This window comes from Cryptomeria japonica, chromosome 11 (assembly GCF_030272615.1).
Source record: "Cryptomeria japonica chromosome 11, Sugi_1.0, whole genome shotgun sequence".
Taxonomy (NCBI): Eukaryota; Viridiplantae; Streptophyta; class Pinopsida; order Cupressales; family Cupressaceae; genus Cryptomeria; species Cryptomeria japonica.
The window spans coordinates 51,830,367-51,848,555 of NC_081415.1; the positions used below are offsets into that span (position 1 = coordinate 51,830,367).

At 35.3% G+C, this 18,189-nt stretch overlaps 1 protein-coding gene across 1 annotated transcript; it reads left to right on the plus strand.

Annotated features, from left to right (window-relative positions):
- The first annotated feature begins 759 nt into the window (after positions 1 to 759).
- On the plus strand, positions 760 to 3,889 carry LOC131051365 (LRR receptor-like serine/threonine-protein kinase RGI5). The gene is made up of 2 exons (XM_057985850.2): positions 760 to 3,569; positions 3,710 to 3,889. Exon 1 carries the CDS (start codon positions 1,025 to 1,027, stop codon positions 3,533 to 3,535), a length of 2,511 nt encoding a protein of 836 aa, XP_057841833.2. The 5' UTR covers positions 760 to 1,024; the 3' UTR covers positions 3,536 to 3,569; positions 3,710 to 3,889.
- Positions 3,890 to 18,189: the final 14,300 nt, after the last annotated feature.

Consider the following 18,189-nt stretch of genomic DNA (forward strand, 5'->3'; position numbering starts at 1 on the left):
AAATAAATGCCAATACTTTTATGAAGACCTTTCATATAGTAAAATAAATATAAATATACGATTAAAGTATTTTCTGACATATTTTTACACAATTTACACACATTAGATTTCCACAATATGTCATTTTTGGATAGCCATCATTATGATATTAGTTAGATTTCTAGTATTTTTTCTTTTTATTAACTTGTTTTGGTCAGCAACCAACCATTTTTCTCTTCCAACTCTATATTATGATATTCCTGGAAACAACCTGAGATGATACCTAGGCAATTACAGAAATATTCAGCATACATCAATTATATTTGGAATTTTACATGCACTTTTTTATGAAGGCCTTTCATATAATAAAATAAATATAAATATATTTTAATCATATTCATAATTTTACCTAAACTAAAATATTCTTCTGACTTATTTTTATACAATTTTACTCAATATTAAATATATTTGATCTTTGAATATTAAAATATCAAGTATAAAAAACATTAGATGTCGATATTCTATGATAAGTATGACATGTCATTTTTGGATTCAAGTGAAGAAGAATAATTTTGTTTAGAACACCATTAGACTTTTTAATTAAATTTCTCATAAGACATCGACCTTCTTCCTCTTCCTCTTCTCCTCAATTTTTTTTTCTTTTCCAGCTCTCATTATGACATTCCTGGAAACAACCTCAGATAATAACTAAGTGGTTAAGATTTACATTCTATTTAGCAATTTTCTTCTATGGAAACTCCGCCCGCACCAGCCAATACAACGGCTCAAGACATTCCCCTCTATTGACGAATACAAATAAATACCACCAAAAACGAAAAGAGAACAGAACTTCCAGTGCCTGTGATATGAAATTTCTGGTAATCTTGATATGAACTGGCATATATATATAAGAAGCTAGTCACTGTCTTAGAAAACAGGTGAAACTGGTTATTGTAGGAGTGGTCCGCAAGGAATTAGCCAGTATATATTGACTTCAAAGCTGCCTAGAAGATCATCTGCATTTCCTTCATCCCTTTGATCCCAAATGGCCATTTCTTTGCAGAAGTTGAGTATAGTTATCATTTCAGTTTTGGTTGTCTTCTTCCCTTGTCCACACTTTTCACTATCCAAAACATGTCCTTCCCAAGAATCTGAAGCTCTTCTTCGTTTCAAAGAGGGCTTGAATGACTCTGAAGGTCTTCTCAGCTCATGGGTAAATGGAACAGACTGTTGTACCATGTGGGATGGCATATCCTGCAACAATCATACCAACCATGTAGTCTCTGTTTCTGTAAACTCTTTTGAAGGCGTTCAAGGTTTGATAGGTGAAAGCTTGTGCCAACTTCGTTTCCTCAAATCACTGACCATAAACAGAGTAACAGGTACTACCACTCTTCCTCCATGTTTGGGAAATCTCCCTTATATTGACTCTTTAGATTTAAAGAGTAATGGCTTGAGTGGGAGGATTCCCTCTTTTGTTTGTTTGCTCACTAGCCTTACACACCTTGATCTTGGTAGCAATAAATTCAATGGAACCATACCTTCCTGCTTGAAAAATCTTTCTTCTTTAAAAGACCTCTGGCTTTCTGATAACCAACTCAGTGGAAGCATACCAGATTCTCTGGCAAATATTTCTTCTCTCAGGTGGCTTGACCTTGGAAATAACCACTTAAGTGGGAGTATACCTGCTTCTCTTGGAAGTCTCCCTTTGTTGTGGGACTTAACCCTTATGAGCAATCAATTGAGCGGTAATATTCCAGATTCCTTGGGTAATCTGTCCTTACTTGATGGGTTGTTGATTTCCAATAACCAACTAACTGGGACAATTCCTCCTTCATTTGCTCAGCTTTCCTCCCTTACAACCTTGTTTGGTGATGGCAACCATTTCAATGAAACCATCTCTTCTTCATCATTACCAGCTTCTTTATTTATGCTAGGTTTGTCACTAAACCATCAGCAGATAATTTCAGAAACTTTCTTTCAGAACCTTACAAACTTAAAGTTTTTGGACTTATCCGATTGTGTGCTAAATATTAGCACAACCTGGATTCCATCTTTTCAGTTAACTGAAATAAGCTTAGTGTCATGTAAGATTGATGGAGAAATTCCATCTTGGCTTTCCACACAATTCTCTGTTGTTACACTTGAATTAGTTAACAACAGTCTTGTAGGAGAAATTCCTTCTTGGCTATGGGAAACTAGTTATCAGTTGGAATCTTTAAATCTTTCACGAAATCATCTAGAAGGAAGTCTATTCTCAAATACTTCAACATTGATGCAACTAGAAAGGCTAGATGTGTCTAGAAATGCATTGAGTGGGAACATCCCATCAATATCATCTCCTTATATACAACATTTGCTATTCAATGACAATTTGTTTAGTGGCAATATTCCTCCAAGTCTGGGTAGATTATCTATACTTGAGCAATTAAATCTGGCAAACAACTTCTTAAGTGGAGTGATCCCTGCAAGCTTGTCCGAATGCTCTTATCTTCAAGTCCTAAATTTGGCAAATAATAATTTGGAAGGAAGCTTACCACATGAGTTCAGTAAGCTAAGTCATTTATATTCATTAGTTGTCCATAGCAATAACCTGAGTGGATCATTACCTCCCTCAATAGCCAACTGTTCAGAGTTACAGGTTCTAGATATTGGGAACAACTTATTTGGAGGTGAAATACCAACATTTGTTGGAAACCTTTCAAATTTGAGAGTGTTGGTGATGAAAGAAAACAATTTTACAGGAAGTATTCCTTCAGAGATTGGCCAACTATTGAACCTTCAGATCTTGCTCCTTTCTTCCAATCATATCTCAGGTTCAATTCCACATACAATTACATCATTGCAAGCAATGGCAATAGAAAGTCAAGATGGTTTTATCTTGTCCACATCCCAATTGTCTTATGCGCTACTATATCAAGATGGATTGGATATGACTTTGAAAGGTACAAATCAACACTACCCATATATTCTTTCCACTCTCACATCCATAGATCTGTCAAACAATGAACTGGAGGGAGAAGTTGCTTCTGATTTTGGGAACTTTAAGGGGTTGAGGCTTCTAAACCTTTCATTTAACAATTTGAATGGAAGGATTCCAAACAGTTTGGGAGAAATGAGTCAGTTGGAGTCATTAGACCTTTCCACAAATAAATTTTCAGGACAAATCCCTGCAGAGCTTGAATCTCTAAGCTATTTGGGTTCACTAAATTTATCAAACAACAATCTTTCAGGAAGCATACCACAAGGACGACATATGACTGGCACATTTGGAGAATCCTCTTATTCAGGGAATGCAAATTTATGGGGATGTCCCCTACCCAAAAATTGTTCTTGGCCCCAATTTGCCCCTCCTCCTCCTTTTCCAATTAACGAGGGAAGGAAAAGCAATGAGTATCCATGGTTTGAAATAGCAGTGGGATTGTCATTTGGAGCAGCCTTTGGAGGGATAATGGGATTGATCTTGACAAGAATTAGTTGGAGAATGAAATACTTCAATACGATTGATACAATCCTGAAGTTTTTGTTTCCATGGATGAAAGATTTGACATTATGAATGGAAACATCTACAATTGAAAGAAGTTTTAGAGGTAAACTTGAGAGTTTGTTATTCTTTGAAGTATTTAACATAGTTCAAAATATTATAAAAGTAAATTTTTTAGATGAATTCTCACTGGCTCTTCCATCTATCAACTGCAAATTGTTAATATTTAGCTAATTTTGTGTACAGGAAACTGTTTCTGGTAGGATTGTCTCTTGCTCTGTCTGCTTCACAGTGAAAATCTTATCAGTCTTGGTCAGTGGTCTTGAAAGCATAGTAATCATGGTTTGGGAAGGACCTACCCAAACAAAAAATCTCATGTATGAAGAAAGGAAAGCTCTTTAATTTTTCTTAAGTTAGCCATTTTGTCCAAACACTCATAATGATTCCAGTTTTGTCCAAATAGTTATCTTCTTTCAAGAAGATCAAATGTTTCATCTTGTATATTCATTGGTTTACATTGCTCATCATTATTTTAAATGCTTTTCCTGAAAAGTGCATAAGAACTCTTTGATTGCTGAGAGGATTTTATATTGGCAGCAAGCTTACACACAATTTTTCAGATGCTGGATTACTGCTCAAGATTGCACATCCACATCAGAAAGTTTTTAAATATAATGTCCAGTTTGACTTAGCTTGTGTTATAATATAAATTAAGCATTTAGTAAATCTTTACAATATAGTTAACTGGTTGAAGAAAATTATCACTAAAGCCTTAGTAATGTGGCTAAGTGTACTGGTCATATGCTAAAGAGTCCCACCCTGAATTTCTCTTGTGATCAGATTAGACAGGATGAGTTAGGAACTTCAATTAAATCTTACTGTTGTTGGGAATTTTTTTATATTGATCAAAGCAATATTACAAGGATAAAACTGATAAAACAACAGCTTGTGTGAGGAATTGTTAATGGATTTTGCTGTATAATAATCATCTTTATAATGCATGATATAAACATTCGAATACCAACTTGACTGGGTTAATTTGATTTGGATAGATTACTTTGAGGTTGTATTTATATTTGTTTTTGGTGAATATGTGATCATGTCTTCAATGGTTTCAATTTAAATAGAAATTTAGTGGGAAAATGAATTTGAGTTCCATCACAATTAGTAGAAGAGTTCATTTTGGCTATGTTCACTACCAACCACAATTGTTAGTCTAATCTCTTTGTACTGGAATTTAAAATTTTTTGTCTATGATATTCAAATATAAACTAATTATTTTAAAAATTAAGTCTTCATAAGCTTATATATAGATAATGGAGTTAATAGAATAATATTTAATGAGCATAAAAATATAATTAATTTTTACATTAGTATAAAGTGTTAATCTATAAATCAATCTATTAATACATTTTTTATATCTTATTGATTTATATTATTTATTTATATATATGGAGAGAGAGAGAGAGAGAGAACAAAATTTATTCATATAAGCTTAAGTATAGACATTATGACATGATTTTCAGATGACAACCATCAACACAACATACAGATCCACCAATGGATCCCACAAAACCGATAAATAATACAACTAAAAAACAAAGGACCTTCGAAGCTTCCTCCAACCCCAACTCAGCCATCTAAACACACATCCCTTGATCATATGAATAATCTTAAGGAGTTGCTGCAATTTTTCATGATCCAAATCACCCTAATTGGTGGCATTCCAGCTACAAACCCCTTTAGAGGCTCATTTGGCTAGACAATTTGCTACCCTATCCCATTGTTGAGAATATGTGAAAAAGATATTGAATCAAAATTTGTCACTAAATGAAGAATTTTCTTAGACAACCCCTATTAATCTCGATGAAGCCTCTTGGAAATTTCTTTTATTCAACAAGAAAACAAGAATCGTAGAGTTAGTTTCACAAATAATCTTTCTTCATCCCTTTTCATGGGCTTTAGAATCACCTAGCTTCCATGTAATTGTTTGAGTAATCACTTATGTGAGTAGAGAAGAGGAAATTGAATTGTACCTTTGCTATTCCTACCAGCACCACCAATTCTTGCCATACCCTAACTACACCTGGAAGAACCATCACTATTAATTTTAAGGGATCCACTAGAAGGTGAAAGCCATTTTCTTGATCTACTCACCTTCTTATAATTTTGGGCTCTATTTTTGCACCCACGAAATGAGGAAGGAGAGAGAGACAACTCCAAAATTTTAACCAAGCAAAAATTAGAAGAGGTGAGAGGATCCTCTAAACTGAAATTTGCCTCAATAGTCTTTGTTGGCATGTTGGCATAACTGATGGAGATGATGATGTACCGGTAAAGGACTGTTGGTGATGATATATTGATGGACTATTGGTAATGATATAACTATGATATGATGATCAGTTATTTGTGTTGTCATTGATGGCAACCATGTTTGTTTATGCTTGGTATGTCATCTAAGTCTACTGGTTAAGTCTAACCGATAATGGATTGAATTGGATTGATTTGGAAAGAAAAATTGTCAAGTGACAATGAACCGATAAGCAGGAACAGAGAAGGAGATGATTGCAGTAGAGATCCGTGTTGAGTTAGGTGTTGCAGTTTGGAATGTGTGCTTATGACATCATAAGGAGTCTATGATTTGAACCGCATCATGTTTGGAGAACCGAAAGTCATGTTTGTTATTGACTGTTGTATAAACAGCTAGGGTTTGAGAACCAGTATCAAGATCTTTGACCGGTGATGATTTATGGTTTGGCAGTGATTCTTTTCATGTTCATAAGTTGATGATGATGTGTCAGAATCCATGTGAAAAGATAAGATGTTGTTTTAGCGCGTACAAGGATTGAATTTCTTGGAAAGCAGCGAAGTGCTTAGCAGAATGTGATAAGGGTTTGATAGCTTATCAAATCGATGTGCGGTGATGAGTTATGATCATTCAACGACTGTAATTGTCTTGTAATTTGTTGTAATGATTTGTATGATGATCTGTAATGATTTGTAATGATCTGATATGATCTATGATGTAGTTTCATTGTAGGTTAGGGTTTTGTAACTGACCTAATTGTAAATGTATTTAGGTTGAGTTAGAGAAGGTTAAGTGTGTCGGTAATCAGAGAAGTGTGTGTGTATTGAACCATATTGAGATGTCTACATAAGAGAAGCAGATTGGAGCTAACAAGGATTTGTTATAGCAAGCTATGAAGTGTTGAGTCCAGATCATTTATATGTTGTTTCCTAACAGTTGCAGTAGCATTAAAATCCCTTAACCAGGTAGGTCCTAACAGGCCTAATTGTATAAATCCCTTAACCGGGTAGGTCCTAATAGGCCTAATTGTATAAATCCCTTAACCGGGTAGCTCAACAACTTGAGTTTAAATCCTCCAACGAGGTTACTCCTAATAGGGTAAAGCTCCTAACAGAGCTAAGGTGTAAAATCCCTTGACCGGGTGACTCCTAACAGGGTCTGCTCTTAACCAGACATTGTTGTAAAGCTCCTAACCGGGCTAGGCTCCTAACAAGGCGCATTCTGAAAGAGTGCAATTTTTTGTGGGTATCAATTCCCATCGTGGTTTTTCCCATTTAGGTTGCCACGTGAAAAATCATTGTGTTCACGTTGTGATGGATTATGCATTTGATGTCTTTACTTATTGATGAACACTTTAGTTGTTACCAGTAATGTTTTGGTAAATCTACATTAAGTGATTGTTATTTCATCTACCGGTACTGGTTATGAACTGTTTTGTTAAGTATTGTTCAGATTGGTGAAAGTTTGTAGTTTATTGTTATCACTAATTCACCCCCTCCCCTCTCAGTGTTAACCAGATCCTCACATTAACAATTGGTATCAGAGCATTAAGTCATGTTTGTGCAGAAGCTTAACCGCTTGAGGAAAAGATCTGAGGAAGATGATGAAGGAGGGTCCCAAATTCACTAAGGACAACTACCGGATATGGAGTGATAGAATGAAGATATATATCAAAGGTATGGGTGCTCGGTTTTGGCAGCATGTTATTACTCAGTATGTACCTCCTATCGGTCCTCTGATTGCAGAGCAGTTGAAGGAGCAACAAGAAAACATTCAAGCACTAGAAGCTATAGTAAGTACATTGGTTGATACTGAATATATTGATGTCCATGGTTTAGAGACTGATTTTGAAGTTTGGGAGAAGTTAGTGTTAATCTATGGTGGTGATAAGCATGTTCAAAAGGCTAAAGAAGAGAGTCTTAGAGGAAAGTTTGATTATATGAGAATGTTGGAAGGAGAAAATATTACTCAGTATGGACAGAGGATTAAATAAATTATCGGTGGAATCAAAAGTGTTGGTGGTACTATAGAAGAAGACGTTGTTGTGAGTAAGATGCTTAGAACTCTATTGCCTGCCTATGCAATCAGAGTGTCTGTTATTCAAGAGTTGAGGCCAGTTACTAAGGATAAGGTTACTATTGATTCTTTGATTGGTAAGCTCACTGCTTTTGAGTTAAATAGTTTTGATAATAGTGTATCTAAGATAGAATTTGCTTTTAAAGCATCTGTATCTAGTGTGCCAATGAGAAAAGGGAAAGATGTTTGTCAAAGTCATGAATGCAAGTCAAGTCATCTTAGCGGTAGTAAAGCTGATATGGATGATGAAGGTAATCTGATGGAGTTTGAAACTCTATTAGCTAAAAGACTTCCTAGAGGCACTGGTAAGTACAAAGGTAAGTTGCCTCTCAAATGTTTCTCTTGTAACAAGATAGGACACATTGGTGCACACTGTCCTAATAATGATCAAAAGGAAAAATTTAGAAAATACAAGGGAAAAGGAAAGAAACATTGTTATGTTGCAGTTGATGAAGGTGCTACTGATGAGGAATCTGAGGATGAAGACAATGAGGAGATTCTCTTTGTTGTTGTTAAGGAAGATTTGTTTGATAAGAAGGTTTTAGTATCTCACATTGACAACAGTGATGAATGGATTATTGATAGTGGTTTCTCACACCAAATGACTGGTGATAAGAACAGGTTTATTTCTCTTAAAGAATTTGATTGTGGTGTAGTAAGATTTGGAAACAATTTACCTTGTATGGTTAAAGGTAAAGGTTCTATCTCTTTGAATGGTACAAGTAATGTTGATGATGTATTTTGGGTTGAAGGTTTAAAACATAACTTGTTAAGTGTTGGTCAATTGAATGACAAAGGTTATCATCTTGACTTTAAGAGTGGAGTTTGCAGGATCTTAGGATGCAAAAGAGAATTGATTGCTACTGGTAAGCAAACCAAAGGTAACTTATTCCATCTGAATGTTAATGTGAACAGTTGTTTGGTTGCTAAGGTTGAAGATAGTTGGTTATGGCATAGAAGGTTTTGTCATGTGAACTTCGATAATGTGGTTAACGTCAACAAATCTAGTATGGTGACAGGTATGCCACAGCTTGTAAAACTAGACAATGTGTTGTGTAAAGAATGTTAGTTGGGTAAGATGACTACATCTTCTTTTAAGAGCAAATATTTTTCTTCAAAGAATATCCTAGATTTGGTGCACACTGAATTATGTGGTCCTATGAGGACTAGAAGTTTTTATGGTGACAAGTATTTCATGATATTTATTGGTGATTTTCTAGAATGATGTGGGTTACTTTTCTGAAGGAAAAGTTTGATGCTTTTAGCAATTTCAAGGCATTCGAGGCCTTAGTAGAAAAGGAAACCGGTAAGAATCTTAAGTGCCTGAGATTTGACCGGGTGGAGAATTTACATCTGATGAGTTTGTGAGATATTGTGATGAGAATGAAATTAAGAGGTAGTTATCTGCTCCAAGGACACCACAACGGAATGGAATTGCGGAAAGGAGAAACTAGACCATTCTTGAAGCTACAAGAACTATGATGATACAAGGAGATGTACCTAAGATGTTTTGGAGAGAAGCAGTCAGTACTACTGTTTATACATTGAACCGGGTACTGGTGAAGAAAGGTAATGACAAGACACCTTATGAGTTATGGTATGGTAGAACTCCTAGTCTTAGTTACTTCAAAAAATTTTGCAGTAGATGTTTTATAAAAAGAGATGATTATACTAGTAAATTTGATGCTAAAAGTGATGAAGGATAATTTCTTGGCTACTCCACTAAGAGAAAAGCTTTCAAGTGTTACAAAAAAAGGACAAAGAAGATTGTGGAGAGTGTGAATGTAAAGGTTGATGAATTTCCTAATGAATCTGATGATACTAGCAAATTTGATCCAGTAGATGATGAACAAAAACTTGTGTTTATTGAACCTGATGTGCAGAAAGATGTTGAGCAGAACAGTGCAATGGAAGAATCTCAACCAGTAGATGAAGAAGATGAAGAACAGGAAGAGGTTGTTGAACCAAAACAGGTAATCCCTAGATATGTAAGGTTAAATCATTCTGAAGACTAGATCATAGGTGACAAGAATATTGGAGTGCAGACTAGAAGGAAAATCAGAGAAAGCTCTTGTCTAATTTCTACAGTTGAACCAAAGACAGTTAGAGAAGCTCTGAAGGATGATGACTGGTTAAATGCAATGAATGAAGAACTTGATCAGATTGAGAAAAACAATACATGGTCACTTGTTCCTAGACCTGATGATAAAAATGTGATTGATACAAAATGGGTATTTAGAAACAAGTTGAATGAAAATGGTGAAGTTGTTAGAAACAAAGCAAGACTAGTATGCAAAGGGTATGCACAAGAAGAAGGTGAAGATTATGGAGAGACCTTTGCACCGGTTGCTAGGCTTGAAGGAGTTAGGATGCTACTTGCATTTGCAGCTTTTAAAGGCTTTAAAGTCTATCAAATGGATGTAAAGTTAGCATTTTCGAATGGTATTCTTGAAGAAGAGGTGTATATTGAACAACCAGATGGGTTTGCATTGACCGAAGATAAGGATATGGTATGCAAACTGCATAAGGCATTATATGGATTGAAGCAAGCACCAAGGGCACATGGTTTGAAAGACTTCATGCAAATCTAATTAAGATAGGATTCCAAGGAACTAGTGAGGACAACAATATTTATTTGAAGACCGAAGGAGACAAGATGTTGATTGCAGAAGTATTTGTTGATGACATTATATTTGGTGGAAATGATGATATGAGTATGACTTTTGCAGATGAGATGAAGAAATAATTTGAGATGTCTCTTACAAGTGAGATAAAAAAATTCATTGGATTGCGGGTCCAACAGTTGAAAGGTGGAATTTTTATCTGTCAATCCAAGTATGTGAAGGAAGTGTTAAAGACCTTTGGAATAGAAGATTGTAAACCGATTGGAACACCTATGGTTACCGATTGCAAATTGTCGAAAGAGGATGATTCACTCTTTGTGGATGAGAAGGAATACAGGTCCATGATTAGAAAATTGCACTATTTTGTTCAGAGTAGACCAAATATTGCCCATGCAGTTGGTTTAGTAGCAAGATTTCAGAAGATCCCTAAGGAGACACATATGACAACAGTGAAAAGGTTATTCAGATATCTTAGAGGGATAGTTGATTATGAATTATGGTATCCATACAAAGGCAATTTTTCTTTGTAGGTATTCATTGATGTTGATTGGGAAGGGAATGTAGATGACTAGAAGAGCACAACTAGTGGCAAATTCTTTCTAGGTGGCAGACTGGTATCTTGGACCAGTAAGAAATAAACTTGCATATCTCAGTCTACAGCTGAAGCGGAATATGTGGTTGCATCCATGAATTGCACACAAGCTATATGGATGAGACAAGTCTTAGAAGGATTCAAGAAAGATATGATAGAATCGGTGATTATACATTGTGATAACACTAGTGTTATAAACATATCTAAATACCCGGTACTGCATGCAAGGACTAAACATATTGAATTAAAGTATCACTTTCTGAGAGAAAGAGTACAAGAAAAGAAAGTGAGATTGGAGCATGTGTTTAGTAAAGAGCAGTTGGTAGATATATTCACTAAGCCATTACCTAAGGCTACCTTTGAATATCTCAAAGGTAAGTTAGGGGTTAAACCCCTACCCAAGATCAACTAGGATGTTGATGAAGCATCAATCCAGTGGACTCATTGAATATATTTCACTGTGGATTGATGAGAAGTGAGCTACTCCTCAGGGGGAGTAGCTGAGACAATGACAGAAGCTGCCTTTGCACCTTTGGCATTGTTGTCAAAGGGGGAGAAGAAATGTAACAGTCATGGGGAGATGCAATAAAGAGAAAAGGAGAAGAACTGATGACCGGACAGTGATATAAAAGGTTTTATGATGATATTTTGGTGTTATAGTTTTTGGTGTTGCCATCAATGCCAAAGGGGGATATTGTTGGCATGTTGGTGTAACTGATGGAGATGATGATGTACAGGTAAAGGATTGTTGGTGATGATATATTGATGGACTGTTGGTAATGATATAACTATGATATGATGATTAGCTATTTGTGTTGTCATTGATAGCAACCATATTTGTCCATGTTTGTTTATGTTTGGTATCTCATCTAAGTCTGTTGGTTAAGTCTAACCGGTAATGGGTTGAATTGGATTGAGTTGGAAAGCAAAACTCTCAAGTGACAGTGAACCAGTAAGCAGGAACAGAGAAGGAGATGATTGCGGTAGAGATCCGTGTTGAGTTAGGTGTTGTGGTTTGGAATGTGTGCTTATGACATCATAAGGAGTCTATGACTTGAACCACATCATGTTTGAAGAACCGAAAGTCATCTTTGTTATTGACAGTTGTATAAACAGCTAGGGTTTGAGAACCGGTATCGAGATCTTTGACCGGTGATGATTTATGGTTTAGCAGTGATTCTTTTCATGTTCATAAGTTGATGATGACATATCAAAATCATTGTGAAAAGATAAGATGTTGTTTTAGCACGTACAAGGATTGAATTTCTTGGAAAGCAGCGAAGTGCTTAGCAAAATGTGATAAGGGTTTGATAGCTTATCAGGTCGATATACGGTGATGAGTTATGATCATTCAACAACTGTAATTGTCTTGCAATTTGTTGTAATGATCTGTATTATTATTTGTAATGATTTGTAATAATCTGATATGATCTATGATATAGATTCATTGTAGGTTAGGGTTTTGTAACCGACCTAATTGTAAATATATTTAGGTCAATTTTGAGAAGGTTAAGTGTGTCGGTAATCAGAGAAGTGTGTGTGTGTCGAACCAGATTGAGATGTCTACATAAGAGAAGCAGATTGGAGCTGACAAGTATCCATTATAGCAAGCTATGAAGTGTTGAGTCTAGATCATTTATCTGTTGTTTCCTAATAGTTGCAGCAACATTAAAATCCCTTAATCGGGTAGCTCAACAACTTGAGTTTAAATCCTCCAGCGAGGTTACTCCTAACAGAGCTAAGGTGTAAAATACCTTGACCAGGTGACTCCTAACTGGGTCTAGTCTTAACTGGGCATTGTTGTAAAGCTCCTAACTGGGCTAGACTCCTAACAAGGCGCATTCCGAAAGAGAGCAATATTTTGTGGGTACCAATTCCCACCATGGTTTTTCCCATTTGGGTTTCCACGTGAAAAAACCTTGTGTTCATGTTGTGATGGATTATGCATTTGATGTCTTTACTTATTGATGAACACTTTAGTTGTTACCGGTAATGTTTTGGTAAATCTGCATTAAGTGATTGTTAGATCAGCTACTAGTAGTTATTATGAACTATTTTGTTAAGTATTGTTCAGATTGGTGAAAGTTTGCAGTTTATTGTTATCACTGATTTACCCCCCCCCTCCCTCTTAGTGTTAACCGGATCCTCACATTAACAGTCTCTTAATCATTCTTTTGAATTTTGAGCCAAATTTGTGGGACTTTAGTATGGCACTCAAGAAAGATATGCGATTTCGCTCCAACTATAATTACCAAAACATAATGAAGAGCTAGTATCCCAAGTAATTAGAAGGAAGCAAAGGCAAAGGTAAAACCTAAAATGTTCCAAAAATCAGTCAATGAAGTAGCATAAATAATAGGTCTATGCTATAGGTTCAACCATAGATTCTGGATTTCCTTGGAAAATGGACACTAAAAGAAAATATGGTTTGTGCCTTCCTCATTAATTCTACAAAGAAAGCAAAAGGATGGCACTCAGAATCCTCTCTTCTTGATATTGTCCTAATTTAGACATTTATTATGAGTTAGAAACCATAGAAGTTACATTTGGGCCACCCAAACCTATTCTAAATTCTTTTCAACCAATGATATTCAACACTTACTATTCTCTACATTTTGAGGGCTTGATATCCAAGAGAAATTGAATAAGCTATTTTTGACTCATGGACCTAGGAAAGAACATCTGATTCCCTCGAGGAATTACAAGGTCTCTTGGCAAAAATTGAAGCTAATGTATCACAATATTTTAGAGATCTTCCACTTGGCCACCTCCAAGGCTCAAATTTCTATGAATGGATTAAGTAATCCTTGAGAGGAATAAAATATTTAAAGTAAACAACAATAGAATAGCTAACTAATAGAAAAATATTGTAGATTTATTGGAGTTGGGGCAAGGATGAGATGATAGGAGGATGGTTATCCCAAGAATCATCTGAAAACAAGGAATGATTTCCATTTGTTAGAAATCCCAAAGAGCCCCCTCTTAATAAACAAAGCCTCATTTTTTAAAGTATTCTATATCAAGGAGCCTTTCCAACTCAACTTTGTTTGTGCAATATCTTTAGTAGCTAACCCACTCAAATATTTAGAGTTTAGTATTCTTGCCCAAGATTGATCTTGATTTTTGCACTATTTGCAATATAGTTTAACAACTAAAGTATGGTCTAGTTAAGCTCTAACTTACCAAAACTTAGTGAATTTTGCTACATAAGGAGAGATGACGAAAATAGTGAAGTTTGATACTAGAGCCGATGAAGGAATATTTTTGGCTATTCCTCAAGAAGCAAAGTTTTCAAGTGCTACAATAATAGGTTACATAAAATAATTAAAATTTGAAATGTTCATATAGATGAGAGCATACTTCATAAATAAATAACTCAAGAAGTTGATCATGAAGAGGAAGAGAGTTGCAAAGAAGAAGAAGAAAAAGAAGTTGGAAATGATAAATCTACAACACCAGAAAAGGCACCCAAAACACCTTCAAGGTTTGTTCAAAGAAATCATCCAAAAGACTTAGTTATTTGTGGCATGGATACAAAAATTCAGACACGAAGAAGATTGGCCACACCAAGACATATGTCTTTAATTTCTAAGATTGAACCCAAAGATTTTATGGAAGCTAGCAAAGACACACATTGGGTAAGTGCCATGGAAGAAAAATTAAATATTGAAAAATGAAACTTGGGAACTTGTCCCAAGACCCAAGGACAAAAATATGATTGGTATCAAATAGGTTTTTAAAATAAAATTAAGTGAAGATGGTCAAGTGGTAAAGAATAAAGCAATATCAGTATGAAAAGGCTATGCACAAGTGGAAGCAATTGACTTTGGAGAAATATTTGCCCTAGTTACACGACTAGAGGCTATAAGGATGTTCCTAGCATTTGCTTGTCAAAAAAACCTCAAAGTTTACCATATGGATGTCAAATCAACATTTCGTAATAGACATCTAGAAGAGGAGGTTTATATTGAACAAGATGAAGGGTTAATCTTGTTAGAAAACAAAGATTATATATTCAAAATCAAGAAAGCCCTTTTATGGATAAAAGGAATCTCCTAGAGCTTGATATTCTAGATTGGATAAATACTTGCAAGATCAAGGATTCAAAAGAGGTGTAGAAAACAACAATCTCTATTTCAAAATTGAAGATGATCATCAATTTGATTGTTGTGGTATATGTAGATGATATCATTTTTAGAGGCAACAAAAATAAAATGTGTCAAGATTTTTCTCAAAAGATGCAAAAAGAATTTTAAATGTCCTTGTCGGGTGAACAATCTTTCTTCCTAGGGTTACATGTCTCTTAATTTAGCAGTGGAATCTTTATTTCACAAACCAAGTATGCTAAAGAGATGTTAAAAAGGTTTATAATGGAGGATTGCAATATTGTAAGTACACCAATGGTCACAGGGGATAAGTTAAGTAAAGATGATGAACCTCCCCAAGCAAACCATACTCTCTAAAAATCTATGATAAGAAGTTTTCTTTATATGATATCATCAAGATCAGATATTATGTAGGTAGTTGTGATGGTAGCGAGGTTTCAAATAGCTTCTAAAGAAACACATGTATGGTAGACATGGTAAAAAGAATTTTCAAATACTTAGAAGGAACCTTAGATTTTGGTTTATGGTACCCAAGAGGTGAAAACTTCACCTTAAGAGCATATACAGATGTTGACTGGGTAGGTAGTTTGGATGATAGAAAGAGTACTGATGGTAGTGCATTCATCTTGGACAATAGTCTTGTTTCATGGTTTAGTAAGAAACAAGCTTTAGTTTCTCTATCCAATGCTAAAACAAAATATATAGCAACAACTTCATGTTGTACTAAAGTACTTTCGATGCAACAAACTTTGAAAGATATCAAAGTAGAGTATGATCACCCAATATCTATATTTTGTGATAAAATAGGTGCCATTAATATTTTTGAAAATCTAGTGATTCACTCAAGGACTAAATACATTCCCATCAAATACCATTTCTTGAGGGAACAAGTTGCAAAACAAAAAGTGAAGATGGAATATGTTACTACCTGTTGATGGGTGTTTTGTGACCACACCAACACAGAATAAAGTTTCCAGCGATCACTCTATCCTCTCTTGTCCAAAATTATGTGTATGCTAAGATTGCAGGAAGATCATACAATGATTCAAAGGTTCTAACTACATACTAGTGACTTTACGATGCATACATACTAGTTTGGTTGATATTGCTGGTAATCCAAGGGGACTTACACACACTTGAAGAAAACAAACAAATTCTAAAACTTCAAGGAGATTTTCACGAATGATTTGGTAGTAAATAACTCTTTTTGGGACTTTTCTCGATGAATAATGCAGAAAGTAAATAGGAAATTGATGAGAAATTATAATCTAAATCTAAGAACTCAACAAATAGAAAAGACTTAAGCAAGATCAACCACACTTTACTTCATCACTTTCAGGAAACTACATAAAGAGGGTGAAATATTCAAAGGTTGTGCTTGTAGGATTTTAAACAATCAACGAACACCATCCGAGAACAATGTTTATCCAATAATCTAAGTTAAGAACGCACATGTAAAATCTCAGTCCAACCTTATACCACAGATAGAAATCATCTATCGGCAAAAGGTATGAGCATATGATCTCACCACAAAGCAATGCAATCTATCTCATTCATCTAAATACTTGAAGCAAATCTAAACTAAGTGAGGAATGTGAAACCATGCAAGTTTTGAAACAACACAAGTGAACACCAAAAGCCAATGTATCCCTATTATTACTTCAAAAACTTATAGCAACAATTTCATACAATTCTCCCCTTGTTACAAATGAAGGGGTGATCCTATTTTATAGGCCTCTAAGAGGAAAATGGATGGACTAGATTACAATCCCATCAATAGCTAAGATTCATCATGCAAAACCCTAACAAGGCTTGGACCAAAGATTCTAAAATATGATGCCAAGTAGTGGGGATGGCCATTAATGAGGAATCTCGCCCACAACTAATTAATTACTCCTTGCTCCCAAAAAAGGCATCCATAATGAAATAATTGCCCATCACTTTTCAAATCACCCATCATGCATTAAATGAGCCACTATCTCCTTGAATATGATAGTCATCATGCATTAAATATGCCACCACATGGTCAAAATGTTCACCAACAATAAATGTGCCACCATGCCCTCATGCAATCAATAGATTCTTGTCCAAAATTGGACAACCATTATCTCATTCATTGATGGTGAATGAGATGAATCTAACCACGACGGCTTCCAACTCTCCTATGGAGACACCTGACACAGTCTCCAGCTTGAATTCTAGCAATGAAATAACTACTTCTTCACACTTGGAGAAAAACTTGTCCCATCTTGATGTTGCTTCTTGAGTCATGTGCATTGTGCTGAAGAATAAGGAAACATTTTCCAAATGTTCCTTTGAGAAGGATTCCATGGAGAATAATTTGTGTAACATATCCTTTAGATCTTCAATCGTTAGCTCTTCATTAGTAAACTTTCTTGCAAACAATGCCTTTACTGCATTGAGAATTTCTTCATGAACCTTTTTGAATGATTCCTTTAGTGATGTTGACTCCTTATTAAATCTTTCAAAGAATTCCTTCCCAATGCAGATTGCATAAAACCACCAAGGGAAGTGATATATTTCATTTTCTTGGATGACCTTCCCATCAATCAAATTATGCCTGGGAATTCCAAGTACAGAGTTATTAAGTCCTGATAGATATGTGCTTCATCCCATGAATTATCCACAGTCTCAAGCCTATTCAGGATAGCTAGAATTCATGATTGGAAGCGATCCAAGTTTTCAATAAATTTACTAGCTAAAGTGAAGATGTCCTCCACCCATTCTTTGGAACACTGACATCTTCTTCTTACGTCTTCTTCTTATTTATTCAATTTCATTAATAGATTCTTTGGTAAGAGAAGAGGGAGGAACAAATGACATATCTTCCTCTCTGAATGGACGCTTTAAGCACCGCACATATTCACACAAGGCTTTGTTCTTGCTCTTCAACTTATTATTCTTCTCTTCCATTCTTTTCATTTGTTCCTTCGATGCTAAGGAAGTTTCATCAAAGTATTCCACCACCTATGCCTTAGAGGCACGCCCTAAGTTGACCT

Bases quoted from the DNA above. Each gene is read 5' to 3' on its own strand.
- LOC131051365 (XM_057985850.2), top strand. From the start codon at position 1,025: ATGGCCATTTCTTTGCAGAAGTTGAGTATAGTTATCATTTCAGTTTTG.